The 21045-nt window shown below is 46.2% G+C and overlaps 2 protein-coding genes across 10 annotated transcripts in view; one reads left to right on the top strand and one right to left on the bottom strand.

The window, feature by feature from the left end:
- The window catches only part of TRPV3 (transient receptor potential cation channel subfamily V member 3), a 37487-nt gene extending 16951 nt beyond the window's left edge, over window positions 1-20536 (top strand). For 4 of the 9 annotated variants that reach the window (XM_083479857.1, XM_083479854.1, XM_083479851.1 and 1 more), the window contains 16 exons: window positions 1017-1124; window positions 1639-1725; window positions 2463-2620; window positions 4927-5103; window positions 6426-6566; window positions 7347-7627; window positions 8529-8705; window positions 9876-10034; window positions 11831-11932; window positions 12777-12850; window positions 13592-13757; window positions 14870-14936; window positions 15644-15915; window positions 16413-16525; window positions 17075-17145; window positions 18536-20536. In XM_083479857.1, coding sequence (XP_083335983.1) covers window positions 1017-1124; window positions 1639-1725; window positions 2463-2620; window positions 4927-5103; window positions 6426-6566; window positions 7347-7627; window positions 8529-8705; window positions 9876-10034; window positions 11831-11932; window positions 12777-12850; window positions 13592-13757; window positions 14870-14936; window positions 15644-15915; window positions 16413-16525; window positions 17075-17145; window positions 18536-18630 — 2248 coding nt within the window. In that variant the 3' untranslated portion in view covers window positions 18631-20536. The remainder of the gene's footprint in view (window positions 1-1016; window positions 1125-1638; window positions 1726-2462; window positions 2621-4926; window positions 5104-6425; window positions 6567-7346; window positions 7628-8528; window positions 8706-9875; window positions 10035-11830; window positions 11933-12776; window positions 12851-13591; window positions 13758-14869; window positions 14937-15643; window positions 15916-16412; window positions 16526-17074; window positions 17146-18535) is intronic. The other 5 variants (XM_083479858.1, XM_083479855.1, XM_083479853.1 and 2 more) reach the window with 3 other exon arrangements.
- Window positions 19942-21045, bottom strand: part of ASPA (aspartoacylase) — a 25096-nt gene continuing 23992 nt past the window's right edge. The window contains exon 9 of the mRNA XM_083480103.1: window positions 19942-20041. The gene's annotated coding sequence lies outside the window, so the exon portion shown is untranslated. The remainder of the gene's footprint in view (window positions 20042-21045) is intronic.

Below are 21045 nucleotides of genomic sequence, written 5' to 3'. Positions count from 1 at the left end.
ATGTGTGTGCGTCCTATGGGGCGAATGCAGGCTTTCGCTGAAGCCTGGAGAGCAAGAGCGGTCGGTGCGCACTGACCCCTCTCGCTCTCCAGGCTTCGCGGACCTCTCCGCAAGCAGCGGGAGCGCTCCTGCTGCTTGGGGAGAGTTGCCGGCATCCCGAAGCCTGCGCGCGCTGATCTCAGCGTGTCCAGGCTTCGCGGACCTCTCCGCAAGCAGCGGGAGCCAGCGCTGGGCTCCCACGGCTTGCAGAGAGCTGCCTGTTTGGGGGCTGGTGTCGGGGGAAGCTCGGGCCGCCCCAGCCCTGCGCCTGGGGGGAAATAATTTTTTGCCCTTTATTTCCCCCCAAAAAAACTAGGTGCGCCTTATGGGACGGTGCGTCCTATAGGGCGAAAAATACGGTAGATGGAAGTGACAACATAAAGGGTTGAAAACTGGATGCTTAAATTTGCAACAAGCTCTCTAATTCAGGGTGGGAAACCCTTTTGAAGATCAAGGGCCGCATTGCCTGCTGGCCAACCTTCCGAGGGCCACTTGCCTGTGGTGGGTGGAGCCAGAGACAAAACGTGGTGGAGCAACAGGTGCATTTTTCACCTTTATGTAGTAGGTTAGTTTCTACACACACGGAAATGCCCCACACTCTATCCTTCATCCAGACAAGCAAGAGGCATGATCAGAATTCAAGGACACATTTCCAGCTGGGCAAAAAACATTCGAGGAAAATGTGAAGCGGGGCCAAAGGTCTATCTAGTGCAGCAGTCTGATTGGTCAACCAGTGGCCCATCAGTTGCCTCCAGGAAGACACCAAGGAGGGTACAAAGCCAACAGCCCTCCCCATTAGAGGTAGACTGCCCCTGTGTGTGGAGGTCCCACATATATCTGCCATGCACCAATGCAGAGCTTTTTTTAAATTGCCCCTCTGGAAAATGAAACACATATGGACAGGGGGGTGGCTGCTAGGCCTGTCGCTCTCTGTTTTTGCCCTCCTACTAATAATAGCTTTGATCCAATGTATTCAGCAGTTCCCACTTTTTTCTCGAGATTGAAGCCTTTGACACCAATGTCACACCAAGCCGGACGTCACCTCCCGTCTTCTCAAAGCCGATGGACTCCAATATCCGCCCGTGGTACGTACCAGATAACGCGCTTGCTTCCCTCACGTTGCCAGGAAAAGGCACAGTCGGGTTTCCGCGATGCTGCTTGCCAGGGCGAATGCAGCACAGCCCCCTGGTGAGCGTCACAAGCCTTCTTCCCAGCTTCCCAGCCTTGTCACCCTTAGGGAAGAGAGGTAGGGTGGGGTGGAGGTGGGGAGGTTTGCTCGAGCTGTTGCTCTGAGGCTCAGCAGCAGGCCCACCTATCATCTACTCCACCATCCTAAGTGCCACTTCGACAGGTGGGCAGGACTGCCCACATGTCAGTCCCATGACTTGCTGCCACAGAAGGCAGGAATGGCCATCCGTTTTGCCCCGTATAAACATTTTTGTTATGGCACTCCTTGTCTGAAGGCTGCAAATTAAGTCTTAGTTGCCAATTATATTCATTCTAGATGCTTTTGTTTCCTGATTTTCCCGTGTAATTGCAGCTGATATTCTTCTGACCTTAATTTTTTCTTCTTCCCACACCCTCTTTTTTTGCGTCCAGTGCATCTGCAAATTGCGAAGATATGGACTCCCCACAGTCCCTCCAAGATGACATGACTGAATATACCCCAAATGCAGACAGCTATTGGTAAGTGAACACATGTGATGCATTTCTGCACAGGGGTTTTCTATAGATTCAGTGCTGACACAGGTTAGATTTACTGAGATCTTCCTCTCCTTCCCACTGGTCTAAAAACCAAAGCCACCAGGCTAGATATCGATTTGGATGTGCCTTTAGGAATGATTGCAGATCAAATAAATTTTGCAGATGTTCTTAAACATTTTTAGATGCTTTTAACTGTTCTCAAGTGCTTTGTATTTATATTTATCTTGCTTTTAATTGTGTTGTTTTACCACATTGGTGTTTGCTGCCCTGGGCAACTCTGGAAGGGCAAGATGGAAATAAAATCACCACCTTCATCAAAAACAAAAGGCATAGCAAACAACTTCAAAGAGAACAGGAACAAGATGAGGTCTGATGCCGGCTTATCACTTAACCCTGGTTCACATCCTAAACCCAGGTTCTTGCTGAAACTTGCTCAGCTATGTCCTTAACGTTATATACATATAGGAAATGGTTTTAAACTTAACCAAGCTACAAGCAAAGCCCTTTACGCAAACATAGCGTGCATCTGAGTGTCTAGAGCATCTTGCACAAATTATCTTATCAGCGCTACAAGGTGGAACAGTATTATTATCTCACGTTGCAAATACAGGGCAGGCTTACCATAAGAGAGTTTGCAGCTGAAGAGATATTTGAGCTTCCCGGCTGAGCTGCAACCATTTCTCTGTTTCCATGCCAACATTCTTCTGCTTTTAATCCAGCACTAATTCATCTCAAAGCGCTCGGCAAAACAACCGCCGGAAAAAGTTGAAGAAGTATCTGTTTCGGGCAGTGTCAGAGGGCAATATAGAAGAACTCCAGCACCTCCTTGCCGAAGTGAAGGATCGCTCCCATGCCTGCAGAAACCTGACAGTCCAAGGTATTCAGAAATTAAATTAAAATTATACCCAGCCCTTCTTCCCAAAGGAGCCCAGAGTGCCAAACATATCTATAATAAGATGGAATTAAAATGCCTAAAAACAGTTTTGAAAAACAAGCTTCTAAAAACAGTTAAAGGCTTCTAAAAACCAAGACGTACTCTCACAGCGAATAATTTCTGGGTTGCTAGGAATAGTGTCTTTTGGCTATCAAATGGCTGGTGGCAGGGATGGCTCTAAAAGTGGGTTAGACAAATTCATGGAGAAGTCTGTCAATGGCTACTGGTTATGCTGTGCTTCTATGGTCAGAGGCAGTAATGCTTCTGAATACCAGTTTCTGGAAAACCACAGGAGGGGAGAGTGCCCTCATGCTTGAACCCTGCTTGTGAGTTTCCTCACAGGCATCCAGGTGGCCACATTGAGAACATTGGACTAGGTGGGCCATTGGCTTGATCCTGCTTTCGTTCTTCTGTTTTAGATTCTCCCTAAAAGATAATAAGGGAGGAGACAGACACACCTCACTAGGAAGGGAGTTCCACAAATGGGGAGCCACCACCGGGAAGGCCCTGTCAAGGGTCACTGCCAACTGGGCACCCCCACCCAGTGGTGGTAGTTTAAAGGATGGTAGATTTTGCTCATACATTAAGGCAGTGTTTCCCAACCTTTTTTGGGCAAAGGCACACTTGTTTCATGAAAAAAATCTCGAGGCACACCACTATTACAGCCCCGTGACGTCAGCGCGCAGCGTCACGCCGGGAGGGACATGAATTGCTAGCAAATTACATAATCACCTCCTTGAGGGCTGGCTCATCTTCTCCGAAGGCAGAACCCCATTAATTAACAGCACAGACTCACACCATAGCCAAGACGAGGGGGGAAAACCTCAGTCATGCACAGTCATGCACATGTGGGGGCTAAATGAGGACGAAGACCGGGCAGAGAGCAGGGTTCAAATCACCCCACCTGGCCAGGACAATCCCTGGGTGCTCCCTTGGGCCACTCGCCTGACCCACCTCGCAGGGCTGTTGTTGCAAGGATAACACGGGGAGAACCACGCGCGCACCCGGGAGCTCCTTGGAGGAGAAAGCGGGCGATGAATGCAATGCACGAAATATATGAGAGGCGACCAGGTTTTGCAGGTGAGGGGCCCCCGCCAGCCTCCGCTTCCAACACCCGGCGCAACGACGCCGAAGTTTCCCCCCGGGCTCGGCTCGGGGAGCAGCGCTGCTCCCCCCCGGCTCCCCTTCGCCCTCCCGGCTCTCTCTGCCGCCCACTGGGGACCCCCCTCACCTGCCAAGTCCGGAGTGCCGGTGGAAGTTGCATGCATGCATGCAGGGCGCCGCGTTGCCATTGCATTGCACTGCACTCCATGCAACGCCTGCACGCATGCATTGCCTTGCACGCCCGCCAAGGGGTCTCCCCGCGGTCCGATGCGTCCCCTCCGGCGCGGATGCAGCATTGCAAAAATAAAAAACCCCCGACGCAGCCCTACCTGGGGGGCAGCCTCCGCCTCCGCCGCTCCGCCTCCGCGGGGATCCCCGGGCTCCATCCTGCCGCCCGATCTCCGCGGGGGCGCAGGCAGGCTGCGCGGGGTCTGCCCCTGCCCGCCCGGCCGCCGCCGCTGCGCTCATTCCATGGCCGGGAGAAGAGCGCTTCAAACAAAACGCCCGGCCCGCCAGGCCAAACTGGGAAATGTAGTTCGCGCACCCGCGCGGGCACGGAGCCCAAGGGCGAGGGGACTACGGATCCCGGCAGCCCCCGCGCCGGGGACAGAGAGGGAGAGGCCGGGTGCAGGGATGGAGGGACGGGTGGGCGAGCGAGTGAGTGGCAGCCGCCAAGCCTTGGCCGAGAGCCAGGAAGGGCCTCCCCAGAGGAGGAGGAGGAGGAGGGAGGCGCAGAGCGGGAGGGAGGGAGGGAACCCCAGGGGTCATCTAGTGACGGCGCCCCAATCGAAAATTTGACTTTTTTAAAAAAAAAATCTTTCGAATTTTTTAATTTTTCCCGCGGCACACCAGGCAACATCTCGCGGCACACTAGTGTGCCGCGGAACAGTGGTTGGGAAACACTGCATTAAGGGAAACATCTTAATGGCAAGAGCAGTTAATTAATAGAACCAGTTACCTAGAGAAGCAGTGCACTTTCCCTTGCTAGGGCTCTTGAAACCGAAGATGGGTAGCCATCTAGTGGAAATCCTTTGGATTTCCTGAACTGAGCAGGAAACCTACAATGGCCTCCCTCCAATGCTAAGATTTTACATAAGCACTTGTTTTTCATATTATTATTATTATCATTATCATTATTTTGCCAGACTATCTGATGAAAAAAATGACCTCTTCTGACACAGGCAAGACCTGCCTAATGAAAGCCTTGCTAAACATCAACGAGAACACAAAGGAAATTGTGAAAATACTTCTCTCGTTTGCAGAAGAAAACTTGATCTTAGAAAGGCTCATCAATGCTGCCTACACAGAAGAGGCCTACAGAGGTACAGTATTTGTGCTTTGTGTTCAAACCTGAAAGAATATTGTGATGAGTATCATAGCACTTATTCCCCTATGACGTACTTGCTCCCCTCATCACACCATAACTTTGGACTATAACATATAATGCAACTGAATGTTGGAAGATTCAGGGCGGACCGTAGAATTGGCTCCTGGAAGAGACAGTGATGTCCACCAACCTGGGGGACTTTAAAAGAGGATTAGACAAGTTAATGGAGGATAGGGCTAGCAATAGCCCTACACTAGCCAGGATGGCTATGTCCTGCCTACACCGTTGGAGACAGTATTGCCTCTGAATATCAGCTCTAAATCGGGACGCGGGTGGCGCTGTGGGTTAAACCACAGAGCCTAGGACTTGCCGATCAGAAGGTCGGCGGTTCGAATCCCCGTGACGGGGTGAGCTCCCATTGCTCGGTCCCAGTTCCTGCCAACCTAGCAGTTCGAAAGCATGTCAAAGTGCAAGTAGATAAATAGGTACCACTCTGGCGGGAAGGTAAACGGCATTTCCGTGCGCTGCTCTGCTGGCCACATGACCTGGAAGCTGTACGCCGGCTCCCTCGTCCAATAAAGTGAGATGAGCACCGCAACCCGAGTCGGCCACGACTGGACCTAATGGTCAGGGGTCCCTTTACCTTTATCAGCTCTAAACATTCCCTAAGTGGGGACACCCTAATTTCAGGCTCTCCATAGGCATCTAGTTGGACACTGTGAAAACAGGATGCTGGGCTAGATTGGGTTTCTGATGTTTACCAGCCAACACTTCTGGATCCTTATGTTCTAATGCATACTGTTAAGTGATGGGAGAAGGGAATGGATCAGGTTTATAAATACTCAAAAAGATGTTTCCAATCTGCAAAGCAAGTGCAAATGCTGTTTTAGCAGAAACAAGACTAAATATCAGTGGGTAGGATGCTAGGGTGACAAATTATGGAATTGCAGAATGAGATTCACAGAATTGTAAGTTGGAAGAGGCCCAAAGGATCACCTAGTCCAGGGGTAGTCAACCTTTTTATACCTACCATCCACCAATGCATCTTTCTAGGTGGTAAAATTTCCTTACCACCCACCAGTGCTCAATGGAAGGAGGATTCAGCTTGTGATGTGGAACCCCCTACCGCCCACCTAGAATCCTGAAAGGCTCACTAGTGGGCGGTAGGGATCAGGTTGACAACCCCTGATCTAGTCCAAGCTCCTCCAATGCCCACGGCTACCCCTGGGTGGGCTTGAACCACCAACCTTCTGGTTCGCAACCAGACACCCTGGCCCATTGCACTACCTGAGGTACATGTGTTCCTTTGTTCTGCAGGACAGACAGCTTTAAACATTGCCATTGAGAGACGGCAGTATGACATTACTCAGACCCTGATCGAGAAAGGAGCGGATGTGAACGCCCATGCACAAGGCATCTTCTTCAATCCTAAACACAAGCATGAAGGTTTTTATTTTGGTAAGCGAGTGCAGGAGGCCAGCTGCTGCAATGATGCCATGGGAACAGGGGTGGATGAATCTGTTTTCGTTTTCTCTCAATTTACCAGTTTCCCAATCTTTAGTTCGTTTCTCGACATTTCTCCTAAAAAATTGCAAATTTTGAAAAGTCCTCGGGAAAATTCACCCGCACCTTTAGTGCTAATTTCTCCTAAGATACACAAACTAGTATGCAGTTTTGCCTGGTATCCACATGTTTTGATGTTTGCAGCAGGAGGACCCCCCATGTCCTCTTCCCCACATACAGATGGAGAAATTTGCTTCAGCTTGCAGCCAAATGCATACCTAGCCCACCAGCACTTTTTGAAGCAATATGTGAGTTGAAGCACACCTATCCTTTGAAATTTGCAATTCTCTGAATTTTGCAATGCAGATTTCCAACCAAACAATGTATACAAAAGCTCACACATCTTAGGGGGAAGTGTGTGTAAAAATGCAATTATTAGTAAAAACAACATAAAAACTCTGCATGAAATTGCTTGTATAAATGTGTATGTCAGGCAAAAGGCTACACACAAAAGTGTGTATAGTAGGAGAAATTTGCAGCGAAAGGCTACTAAATTCTCAAAATGGCTTTATAAAATATGAATAAATCACAATCTGGTGTGGAAATGTGAAGCATTGGAAAAATGAGAGACTGAGAACTGCCCCTCTGAAACTGACAGATCTGTACATCCCTAATACCATTAAATTAAAAATATAAAGAGCAACAAACAGCTACAATGGTGCATTATTTCCTCAGGAGAGACACCCCTGGCATTAGCTGCCTGCACAAACCAGCCAGACATTGTCGAGCTATTAATGAACAACAGCAAGACGGACATCACTTCCCAAGATTCGAGGGGGAACAATATACTCCATGCCTTGGTGACAGTCGCAGAAGACTTTAAGACGCAAAATGACTTTGTGAGGAAGATGTACGACGCCATCCTCTTGAAAAGCAGAAACCGGGATTTGGAGACGATGAAGAATAAGGACGGTTTGACGCCTCTACAGCTAGCCGCGAAAACTGGGAAGCTGGAGGTAAGCCTGACTTGGGAAGCAAAGGAGGAAAAAGAAGCAGACCCTGGCAGGTGGTATCTTATGAAATGCTAGAAATACGTGGATGTTTTTTGGGTAGACCAGGAAAACTTGTGGTCCTCCAGATGGTTTTGGATTCCATTAGTCCCTGCAGGCATGGCCAGTGGTCAGGAATGATGGAGTCCAGCAACATCTGGAGGTCCAGTGGTCAGGAACCTCAGGCACAGGGCCCAAATGTGGCTCACTGTCTGGCCCTCGTAACCCTTTCCAGGCCACACCATTACCAGCGCTGCTCCACGCCCTCCATGAATGCTTTTGTCTGGCTGGAACATGTCCCTAAACTGCAATAAAGTCTCTTGCTTGCTTGCAAACAGGATGAGGAGATATGTGGTGTGTGTTTTCTGGTGTGTGTGTGTGTGTCTTGTATGACTGGAATATAGCACATCTATTGCTTTGCCCATTTTTGCCTCTCGTTCCTGCCTTCTACTGGCATGCGGCCCTCAGAAGGTTGCCTGCAACACAATGTGGCCCTCAGGCTGCTGTAGATTCTGCAGCCATTTTGGACTTCACTGGGTAGGAGCAACAGGAAGAGAGCCAAGTTTAGTTTTCATTTGGTTGCAACAACAGAGGGAGGTGGTACAGCAATATGCTAGTTATGCAATGTCTGTGGGAGCTTAGCAGCCACTGCCAGACTTAATGAATGCGGTAACAGCACAGTATGCAAGATTAGATCTGAGCCAGATCCCATCAGTTGTTCCCCAGCAAATGGTAGGTAGACTACCTCTGAATGTGGAGGCATCACATAGCCATCTGGACTAATGGTTGATTATGATTTATTTTTTATTTTTTATTAGTCTGTGGGGGACTTTTAACTTGCTCACATATCTCCATTTTGGTCCATTAGATTCTGAAATACATTCTCAGCAGAGAAATCAGAGACAAGCCAAACAGAAGCCTTTCCAGGAAATTTACTGACTGGGTTTACGGACCTGTGCAATCTTCCCTGTACGACTTGACAGAACTGGACACCACCTCGGAGAATTCCTTGCTGGATATTATTGTCTACAATACAAATATCGGGGTAAGTTTGTGCACCCTTAAAAAAAAAAGTGTAGCTTTAGGAATCCTACATACCAACAGTGAGTTCAATTTTCCAAGCGTCAATCTAGATTTAGCCCAAACAGCAGCATCTATGCAAAAGAGGATGGTAACATCAGACGTGGGGCAGGGAGGAGCTCCAAGCTTTGCAGAAAAACACTGTTTTTTGGGGTTGGGGGATCCTGCAAGGAAGAGAGAAACTCAAAATTAACCCAACAACAACTGGACGTGCCCATTTGCTATGGAATCCTGAGCATCTGCTGGGGCTGTGACTGTGGCAGGGGCAAGAATAGAAAATGGAGAGTGGGTGGAATGGAGTACCCCAGAATGGACACTGCTGACTGGCTGGCTGGATTCTTGCAAAGTGGGGGGTTTTTTTGGAGGGGTATTACATGGAACAATACAATTAAAACAAATCTCTCTGTCACACACACACACACACACACACACACACACACACACTTCTAGCTAGAGCTCACACTTGCTTTTACTATGCCTTGAAAAGTTCTACATAAATAAAAAAAAACCAGCCTTTCCTATTCATTCACCAACATAGGTTGTTTCTAGGACACATCAGCATTAGCCATCCTCAGAGTAGACCCATTGGAATTGACGGACATGACTAATTTAGGTCGCTTAATTTTAATGGGACTACTCTGAGTGGTCCTTAGCTGGATACAGCCCACAGCATTAACCCACCATCATATATCACATTGTTAAAATTAAGCCAGTCCTTAAGGCCTGCAGACACCTGGGTTCAAATCTTCACCCGGCACACCGCTTGACCTTGGGCCAGTCACAGTCTTTCAGCTTAATCTGCCTCACAAATCAGGTGTGAGCGCAAAATGATGGGGAAGCAGGAAACATGTATGGCGTCTTTGAGCTCCTAGGGAGGAAAAGCAACATATAAAAGAAAGGAATAGCTATAATAAAATAGGCTCCCCATTAGTTAATCAACTAAGGCATTAGTTGATTAATCTACCCATTGAACGCTTTCAGTTCTCCTCTCCAGGCAAGGCTCTGCTGGGATTAACTGCTTGTATAACCGCAGGCTTGACATCTTCCACCGTCTGTTTCCAAGAGCTCATTATTTTATTCTCTATCTGGTCACGATGACCCCCTGGGGGGGACTGACTCCTCTTGTCTTCTGCAGAATCGCCATGAAATGTTGGCCTTGGAACCTCTGCATTCCCTGTTGCGCATGAAGTGGAAAAGATTTGCCAGACACGTGTTCTTTGTCTCCTGCTGTTTATACTTCATCTACAATGTGTTGCTGACGTTGATCTCGTACTACAGGCCTCAAGCAGAAATGGTAAGATGACCCTTCCTCCAAAAAAAAATGCCCCACTGTTTCTCCCATTTTGCTTTGTGAAATACGTAGCTGTTAAATATGCAGTGATGGTCACCAACTTAGGTGGCTTTAAAAGAGGGTTAGATAAACTCATAGAGCAGAAAGCTATGTATCAATGGCTACTAGCCACAATGGCAACCTTCCACCTCCATTGCTAGAGGCAGTAAATGCCTCTGAATGCATCACAAGTGGGGAGAGTTGCTCATGTGGGCTTCCCTTTGGGGCAACTGGTTGGCCACTGTGAGAGCAGGATGCTGGAGTGGATTGGGCCCCCTTTGGCCTGTTCTAGGAGCCAGACTAGAACATGTTTTGCTGATCGCTGAATAATTGATGCTTTTGAATTCTGGTGCTGGAGGAGACTCTTGAGAGTCCCATGGACTGCAAGAAGATCAAACGTATCCATTCTGAAGGAAATCAGCCCTGAGGGCTCACTGGAAGGACAGATCCTGAAGCTGAGGCTCCAAGACTTTGGCCACCTCATGAGAAGAGAAGACTCCCTGGAAAAGACCCTGATGTTGGGAAGGATGGAGGGCACAAGGAGAAGGGGACGACAGAGGACGAGATGGTGGGACAGTGTTCTCGAAGCTACAAACATGAGTCTTACCAAACTGCAGGAGGCAGTGGCAGACAGGAGTGCCTGGTGTGCTCTGGTCCAGGGGGTCACGAAGAGTCGGACACGACTAAACGACTAAACAACAACGACAAGCAGCCAGACCCTTCCAATGTTCTGAAAGCTTTGAGTGAAGATTTCACACCTCAGTGCTATACATTTTTTATGGGCCAGCACCTGCCCTCCAATTCCTTGAAAGTTTTCTTCTTCTGCAAAAAATGCTTTTTTGTTTCTGTACCTCATTCACAGGGCACTTTAGCTTGTATTTATATTGTTGTGTGCAGGGTTACTGTTGCTATTTATGAATTGCCTTGTGCAGATGTCCCAAGGTGATATACAAAACATGACAAAAACAGCTAAAAAACCAACAGAACATGAATTTAAAAACTAGTAGCCACTCATGGCAGAAACGTTTCCATTCAGTGTTGAGGTTGGAACAAAAATGTTCTCAGTTGTTTCTGGAAAGTGCAGGTGTGGACACCAGTCGTATCTCGATGGGGATGCTGTTCCGCAGAACAGGGGCAGCCAAAAAGCTCTGCTCTGAGTGATCTGTGCAGTGGGCTTCCAAGAGCTTTGAAACTTGAAGGAGAAACTCTCCTGCTGACTGATGGTTGGATGGCACCGTGTACGCCTCCTTCCGGCAACTCCTGCAGCCAAGCTGGTGCCCAAAGTCTTGCTCCGCTTTCCTTTGGACCACATCAGTGAGGCTGAGAGTGGGGTCTTATTCTGTGGACAGCCCAGGCCCTCCACACACACTGCCCAGGCTTGTGCCTTGGGAAGGTCGCTTTGGTGCTGCTAACACAGCAGTTTGACTTCACTCCCAGAGGTGTACTTCATTGTCTCTTGAAACAGACAGATGCCAACAACATAAATAAAGGGGATTAGGTTGCGCTTACTTCATCATTGTAAGGGGGAGTCATGTATGCTTTCCTTTTCATTAAGTGTTTCTCCAGCACTCTGAAGCCTCCCCAGATGCCCACACTTCCTGGTCTGAAAAGGCGCCATGACCACTTTCCCTATCCTAACTTCATGACATCATATGCACCGCAACTTGTTGGGAATTTGAAAATTAGGATGTTAAATAATGGATATAGATTCAGTCCTGGGATCATCCTGAATTTTTCTCTCGCCTCTGTCTTGTTTTCAGGCTCCACCATATCCTTTGAGTTTGACTGATGACCTCAGCTGGCTCCAGCTGACAGGACAAGTGACAGTGATGCTGGGGGCCATATTTATAGCAATTAAAGAGGTGAGATTCAATTGTTGTTGTTGTTTGCTTTTTAATGTAAAATCAAAAGTACAAACAAATCAGTCAAAATGATGAGACATCGGAGCAGTACAGAGATTGTATTTTCCATATATATATATAAAAATAAAAGCAGCAAAACACACCATGATAGCCAAATTGCGTGGTTTGGGGGAAGAGTTTTGTACATCTGGATCTGACACTTCAGAAATTAAATCCAGTGTTAAAATATTCCAGGTCCTCTTTATCCTTAGAATTGCATAATTTGTGAGTTATTTTCTCTGCAATAGTCAGAGTCCACATTCTTGTACCACAAGAGCTCTATGTCCTGTAGTGTCTTCAATTTCTGGGCCAAATATGTTGTTATGAAACTTTCAGTGCTCTCTCATTCAGTCCAACCCAAGACATTTTGCTGTCTGAGGCACAGCTCAAAGGGCACACTTCCTCCTTTGGGACCAACACTTTAAAAAGTCTTACTGCCCCATTCAGGCTGTGATCCTTAGCTGCCTGACCAGAAGTACACCCTGCTGAACTTCATGAGATTTACTTTTGAATATATATGTACAGGGCTGTGCTAATTCTTGCCTTCATCTGTTAGGTTGTAGTGCAGCTACATGGCCTTCCATTGTCTTTGTAAGCTGCTGTGTGTTTGTGTCAGTTTTATAGATACATCCTAAAAGTAAAATGAATGGTTTTGGGAGGGAGACCTGTGGTCCTCCAGATGTTGCTAGGCTACAACTCTCATTGCTCCTGGCTGCTCCTTATGCCTGTAACTGATGCATTGGTCCATCCCTAGTCACTGCTTTGTGTGTTTTGTTAATCTACTCCTGGCTATTTCTACCTGCAGAGCGTAGCTATCTTCCTGCTCAGGCCTTCAGATCTCCAATCAATCCTATCTGACGCTTGGTTCCATTTCGCATTGTAAGTCATGCATAAGAATGCAAACGATTACAGCTCTGAAATAACATCCAGTCTTTCTCCGCTAAGTGGCTCATGGGCAATGCCTCTCTTTAACTCTGCCCTTAGCTCTTTTCTAATCTCTCTGCCAGCTCTTGATGTGATTTAGACATATAAATGTATATGCCATTTGAGGTCAAATGTGTTCCTGGTGCCAGGGCGGCTTTTAAGATGCTTAATACTAGCATCTTAAAAGGCTGTGCTGTAATTATGAATGGGAGAGAAATTCAATTGTTTGCCTTGAAAGGCCGTCCTACCTAATTCACGTTTCTGATACAATATGCAAACTGAAGCACAGCCACCCTCTGAAAACCTCACTCCTCCAGATTTCCCAATGCAGTTCTTCAGCAAAGGACTGTGTGCAAAAATGCAAATACTAGGAAAAAACAGGCAGAAAAAAGCATGTGTTGGAGAAAATAACTTACAAATACGCATTATATGGGGGGAATTGCATGCAAAAATGCATCTATTTCAGGAAATTTGCACTAAAATGCAGGTGGATTTCCATGTGGACTTTACAAAATAATAACCACAATGTAGAAATGCAGAGAATTAATTTTAGAATGGAAAATTAGAAACTGAAATTGACAAATGCCCCCCATCCTTAGTAGTTGTAACATACCCACGTCAATAAAGCCTCTACCTGATTCTTAATTGTCCAGTTTTCCTCACAGATGCAACTTTCCCCCTGTTGTGTCTTGACAGTTTTATACAAGCAGTCTTGGTTGTCTTCTCTGTCTGCTTGTACTTCTTCTCCTACAAAGAACACCTTGCGTGCCTCGTCTTGGCCATGTCCTTAGGGTGGGCCAACATGCTGTATTTCACCCGGGGTCTGCAGTCCATGGGAATCTATAGTGTGATGATCCAGCAGGCAAGTATGCCCTTCCAAGTTCCATTCTATATTTGATGGTGGCTGTCTGTCCACCATCTCCAGAACCCTGGTCTTAAAAGTGCTCGTCTTTCAGAAGGGCAGCTCCATTGCTGCATGAGCTGCTGCATGTCCTTACTGTTACTTTTTGTAATAAGGAACTTGGCCATAACCTTGGCTCTTCTAATACCCATTTTTCCTTCTTTTGAAACAAAGCAGCCTGTCTTTGAGGGAAGTGCAAGAGCAGCTCCTGCTCTGCATGCAGGAGTTCAGTCCCTGGCATCTCCAGGCAGGATGGGGAAAGATTCCCTGCCTGAAACCATGGAGAGCCACATTTGATAACACAGAGATAGATGATGGCTATGCTCTGCCTCTGTTGGGCTTGCTGATCAGAAAGTCGGCAGTTTGAATCCGTGCCATGGGTTGAGCTCCCGTTGCTCTGTCCCAGCTCCTGCCAACCTAACAATTCGAAAGCATACTAACACGAGCAGATAAATAGGTACCACTGTGGTGGGAAGGTAAATGGTGTTTCTGTGTGCTCTGGCAGTCATCACGGTGCACCGTTGTGCCAGAAGCGGTTTAGTCATGCTGGCCACAGGACCTGGAAAGCTATCTGTGGACAAACACTGGCCCCCTTGGCCTGAAGCGAGATGAGCGCCACACACCATAGTTGCCTTTGACTGGACTTAACCGTCCAGGGGTCCTTTACCTGCAATTGGAAGGAGGCGGGAGAGCTCTTGTGCCCGGGTCCTGTTTGCTGGTTTCCCACAGGTATTCTCTGGGTGGCCACTGTGAGAACAGGATGCTGGACTAGTTGGGCCATGGGCCTGATCCAGCATAATTCAGGCTTTTCTTATATTCTTATGGAGCAATGGTCTGATTCAGAATAAGGATCTCTGAAGCACATCTTAATGCAGACAAATTGAGACAATTAGTTTTGTCTTCACAATGTATCAGCATCCAGTAAAAGTGCTTTTGGAGTCAGCTTTCCAAATGCATATAGACTGAACACACTGATGCTGATAACTTGGACTACTGAAAGAGGTAGGGCGGTAAAATGGAGAATTTTGAGGTTCTAATTAACATGCCATTGTGTTTTCCTTTTCCTTTTATAGGTCATCTTGCATGACGTGATAAAGTTTCTAGTGGTGTACATTGTATTTCTGCTCGGATTCGGTGTAGGTAAGCAGAATTTGATGGTTACTATAGGAGGGTGGCAGTATCTTAAAAACATTTTGCATAGCTGGGATGGTGAGCTATCTAATCTTTGCTGGACTAAGCCTGCAGGACTCATGGCCCGCCTAGGTAAACACAGCCCTGCTCTGCCCGACAAAGCGTTCGGTGGAATGTGTAAGCTTGCATCCTCTTACACCAATCCAAATTGGACCAGTATATGATTTGGATCTTCCACATGGCAGTTCATGCGGATAAGTTTTGTGTCATTTCCACAGAAAACCATCCTAACACTCTGCCCCATATTATTTCTCCATTGAACCCAGATGTACCAATTCTGCAGAAAATGCAGCAAGTGAAAAAACCCAAAAAATCACCCTGTGGAAATGGTAGATTCAAATTAAATGGGGGGAGGGGGGTTATAGGATGGGATTCTAATGGGGACAACATTGTGTGGATGGTGAACAAAACTTCTGTGGATGAGCAGCACCATGTCTCCAATAGACTGCAATGTGGAAGCTTCCCCCCAACATTTTCTTCTGAATATGGGGTAAGATAAATGCAAGGATTGTGGAGTCTTTGGGGAGCTTGTCAACCATTCTTGACCCTGTTAAGAACTCCTTGTAAACTTCCAGAAAAGTGCACAGGAACACAGAAGACAATCTATAAATATACAATATTAAAGGTGCCCTTCTCTCTTTCTCTCTCAAACACAGCCCTTGCTGCCTTGATAGACGATTGTCCTGAAAACAGTAAGTGCAGTAACTTCAGCACTTTAGGGAATGTCGAGATCGAACTCTTCAAACTCACTTTAGGCCTCGGTGACCTGGAGATCCACGAGGATGCAAAATACCCCATTCTGTTTCTGCTGCTCCGCATCTCCTTCGTCATCTTGACCTTTGTTCTCCTCCTTAACATGTTGATCGCATTGATGGGGGAGACGGTGGAAGATATATCTAAGGAGAGCGAACATATCTGGAGGCTTCAGGTTGGTTTTCCCATTACCACTGGGGGGGATGGACATATCCTTCCAGCCAAAATCTAAACCATGCCTGTAAACAGAATGTCAGCTGACAGCGCCTATCAGCTGATCGGCATAGCTAGTTAGTCCCCTCGTCTTAGCATGGGTGATCTCAGTGGGGCTTGTTGTCAGTCCCTGCCTAGCTAATTAGTGGGTTCTGTTTGCAAAGGAACAATCAAGTGTTCACTTCAAGCTCCAAATCCTTTTTGCAGTCATGTATGATATCTGGTGTGGGGAATGCAGACGTTGTTTGGAGAAAACAGGCCAAAACAGGCCCATGCTGGGCATAATTTGGGTTCCCGTACCTGCTGTAGACCAAGAGTGAGCACACCTTCTGTTTGTGGGATCTCTTTTTCTTTATTCTTTTTGACTAGAAGTATGAAATCCACTCACCAATAAGCATTCTTAAGTTTTTGTCCTTTTGTTTTTACATTATCTGGTAACATTTTTCTTGTTACCACCAGAGGGCAAGAACTATTGTGGAAACGGAAAAGATCCTGCCAAAATTCCTGAGGAGAAAATTCCAGCTTGGAGAATGGTGCAAAGTGGCAGAGAATGATACCAGGTTATGTTTAAGGTAAATCAGATGTTCAGAAATGGATGAAGCTGCTCTGTTTTGATAACTGTGTCCTATTAGAGAGAGAAATGAACAAGCTCTACATAGCATGTTTAAGGGATATGATAGTTTCCAAGCTGCTCTTTTAACTGTGCTGCCACTGCATCAAGGCTTCTAGTCATGATGGCTATGTTCTACCTCCACTGATGTCCCATAGGGAAAAATCAAATACGTCCATCTCTACAAACTGAATTCCAATCTTGTATAAAAAGTGAAACTATGCTCTGAACCAGTGGTGGCCAATCTGTGGCACTTCAGATGTTGTTGGACTCCAACTCCCAGCAGTCAGCATCGCCAATGGTTAGGGATGATGGAAGTTGTAGTCTAGCAGCATATGGAGGCCCACAGGTTAGCTGCCCCTGCTCAAAACATGACATTACTTTTTCATATACTGATTAAGTGTGCATCGATTAAATGAATACTGAGCCCTGATTAAAAATCTGAAAACATGGAGTGTTTCTGTCATGGTATAAAAGATGAATCATTATAATGTGTGGATTCTCTAACTAGGATTAATGAAGTCAAATGGACTGAATGGAAAACACATGTTGCATTCATCAATGAAGACCCAGGTCCAACAGGTAAGAGTCATTTATAATTTTGGGGGCAATATTTTTTTTAAAAAGCTTTGTGGCCTTTTTGTCCTGTGTGTCCACACACACTCTAGGGGAAGGAACCTCAGGACCAGGGGCTGACTGAAATGTGGCCCTCTAAATCTCTCCATCTGGCCCTTGGGGCTCTCCCCAGCCCACACTCCTCACTGAGCCTTGTGTTCTTGATGTGTGATAATGTCTTACTTGCCTGCACGGGGGATGGAGAGATGTATGGGCGTACGTGTTAAACCTCTGACATTTGCACAACTGGAGTGTAGCCTCCCATCCAAGGAAAAGAGTCACATTTGTTGATCCACCTAGTTCCACCCACCACTGGCATGTAGTTAATTTCACTGCACACAGGTGGAATAGTGACAATAAAGGTTTATTATTTCTTAGTAGTGGTTCACTAAGTGGGGTGGGGCTGCTGTTGCTTACTAGGAGAGGCCAGGTGGTTTGCTCCAGTCCTATTGGGCCACGTTACAAGGCCTTTAACAAATTGGGTCCAGGATACCTCAACGGCCACCCAATCAGTGGCGTAGCGTGGGGGGTGCAGGGGGGGCCGGCCACACCGGGCGCAACATCTGGGGGTTAGGGTTAGGGGGCGCAAATCCAGGGGTTAGGGGGCGCAAATTACTTGCCTTGCCCCGGGTGCTGACAACCCACGCTACGCCACTGCACCCAATCACATATATATGTGTCCTGATCATGTAGGTATTCGAGGGGTGGGGTGTGGAGTCACAGTTGTCCCCCAGCGCCCGGATGCACAGATTGTATCCACCAGGAGCCGTGGTTTCAGATTGTGGGCTAATTTTACAGAACTTCCTTCCAGCTGAGGTCAGACAGGCCCACTCCCTGTTAAACACCCAGGGCCGACTGAAGATTTTTTTCATTCTGGTAGGCATGTTCAGTGATTTTATAGTTTTAACTGAGCTAATATTCCTTGTTTTGCAAACTGCTTAGAGACTATTGTAGTTAAATGGTATATAAATTGTTTAAATAAGTAATAAATAGTGCAAATGCTCTGGTGCAGCAAATCCAGGGCTCCTAACTAGTATGTTTGCATGACATCAGCCTCCTTGCCCATCCCCTATTGGTAAGCAACAGCAACCTATCGGACAGGAAGCTAGCACAGAAGCTCCACCCTACCCAGTGCACTGCTTCTGGTGTAGACAATGCCAACCAAGATGTGCCAATGATCTCTGACTAAGAATATAGCAGCTTCCCAAGCCCACTGTACACACAGAAGATGGATCACAGCCTCAGTGAATAAATGGGGCATGTGCTGTTGTACTTACATACACAATTTTATTTACGAAAGGTTTTTAAATGAATGTACTGGTGAGGTGGGGAAACAATTTTGACTATTTTTCTTTAGATTACAGCAGAATGCATGACGCATCAAGGAGTAATAGCAAGACCACTCTGAATACGTATGAAGAAATTTATGATTTGCCAGAAACATCTGTGTAACGAGAGAACACAAGAAGAGCCTACTGCATCAGGCCAATGGCCCATCCCAAGTCCAGGATCCTGTTCTCAGAGTCGCCAATCAGATGCCCCAATAGGAACCCCATAGAGCTGTACATTGGACTATATAAGACTATCTAGACTCCTAGCATAATCACAGGGGTGTGGGCAGGAAAGACATCTGCTGTTATTGCTGCTACTCCTCACACAGCCCAGCTTTCACTTTGAGAGGCTGGCTGAACTGGTTTCTTGTGGAAATGATAGGCAGTAAAGCAAAGTCATGGAAGGGGAAATATGGGCAACGACATGGAAAAGGAAGAGCAACTGGTCCAAATGGTACAGTGAAATAAGATTTTGAGATAGCCCACTTGTGTGAAGGTCCATCTGCATAAGTTCAAGGAATGATTCTTTGGTTGGGCCTCTGCACTCCAAATGGTAATATATTCCATGGACTGAAAACATTTAAATATTTGGTTAGGATGCCACAAATGTTGCTTCTGTGCTTTGACCAACCACGTAGCTGGAAACAGAGTGCCTTTTCACAACTGCTGGCCCTCCATCTCCAAAACCAACAACTAACTTTTCACAACTCTGCTTTGAAAGTGTGCCAAATGAAACGTCAGGTCTATAAATATTTTAAAGATAGCTCTTTGTCAAAAGGTTCTCTTAAAGCTTGGCAATATGTGATACAGAATCTCTCTTTTGCCTTTTTGAAGGGTGCTGTTTGTTTGTTTGTTTGTTTGTTTGTTTGTTTGTTTGTTTTACTTCCTATGAAACCTTGAGACTGTTGGTTGTACTATGGGTGGGCAGGAGTGGGGAAACTTATGGGATCTACTTCTATTTTTACTAGAATCCCTTGGGATCTATTGTCTGTTTTTTATTAGATCCTTGAGATCCACCAACTAGAGCCAGGTGCAAAAGACATATGCTTAAAAGAATACTGAAGCTAGAAGTTTTTTTAGGTCAGCAGAATGGAACAAAGTTATGCATGAAAACCCACTCTTGGTTACCTCTATGCTCTCTTCATTTCAGCAGTATAAATTAAGGGCGGTGCAGGGAGTCATTTTGTTGCTGCTATTGTTGCTGGGAGCTGGAAATCCTTGCCAATCTACTGCAGATGGCCCTGAGATGTACTAGTAGATCGCTATCTACCTTCTTCCATCCACCTCTCTACTAGGAAACAATGAAGAAATTATGACACACAAAATGCATTTCAGATTTGAAGTGAAACCACAGTATGAAATCTTCAGCACTAACCATTCTGAGAGTGGTTATTCTCTCAGACCCTTCCTGTGCTCACCTGGGTACCTGCTTGCCCGGGTGCCAGAAGACAGTACTGCGGAGGGAATGGATGGGAGGAGCCACCTCACCTCCTGACTTTACTAGGAGATTCAAAAAGGTGGCCAATCTTATCCTGCGAAAGGAAGATGAGCACATATCCAAAGGGAATATTTTATATGTGTTTATGGTGTATATGTACAGTATTTATATCTAGTCATTCCTGCAGAATGTGCCTTAATCCTCATGGATAATTACTGAAGAGTGTTCTTGTTTTTATGTTGTGAAATTATGAATGATGGTTTGTATGCTAACTAGATGTGTATGCACACATCCACAGAGACACTGGTGCAGTAATAGCCCAGCATATTTTCCCGAAGACTATTCTAAAGGCGTGTCTTTATGGATGTTGTACCCTTTTGCTTCCCAATCAGCACTTTAGAGCCAAATGGCCATTTGAGATAAGTCTTCCAAAGAACAAAAAAAGAGGGAAAAGATAGAAACTATAACATGGTACCATTGTTATGCTGAATGTTATGACCTTTATTTAAATGTTTGTTGTTATTCAATGTTTTTAAGAAAAAGATATTTATTGTGAATAAGAGAAATAAAAAGGATACTTTTATAAACATTTGATTCTCATGTTTTGTTTAGTTGTTCCACAAATCACATTAGCACCAATAAATAGCAATCAAAGAACAATGGGAGCACATTATATAGAGCTTATAACCCACCTATTCTTAGCAGCCAGAAGCCTCATAGCTAGACACTGGAGAGAACTGTCAGGAGTAAACATGGACCAATACACTGAAACTGACACTGGAACAAATAGAAGAGGGTGCCTTCACCCCAGTATGGCTCCCCTTTATCACATACACAGCCCAACAAGGCAGCAACAAGAATCCACTGACAGCATACAAATCAGTCTGGCGTACCTGACCCAACAAGCCCTCCCCTCCCAAATGCAAATGCTAAGCACAGAAGGTACCATGGAACCAGTTCATTGTGCCCTTGGGCCCCCGTTTTTATTTCTCACAATGCTCCAAACTGTCCACAGCTAATTCTGCTGCTTGATGTTACCACCACTGCCAGGTAAGCCTGCCATGGGTCCATTAAGATAGAAGGGGGCGTGTTCAGGCC

This window comes from Podarcis liolepis, assembly GCF_965112155.1.
Source record: "Podarcis liolepis genome assembly, chromosome: 16".
In the NCBI taxonomy this organism is placed as follows: domain Eukaryota; kingdom Metazoa; phylum Chordata; class Lepidosauria; order Squamata; family Lacertidae; genus Podarcis; species Podarcis liolepis.
Note: the sequence above shows the minus strand (reverse complement) of the source record. Positions and strands in the feature narration are given on the sequence as shown.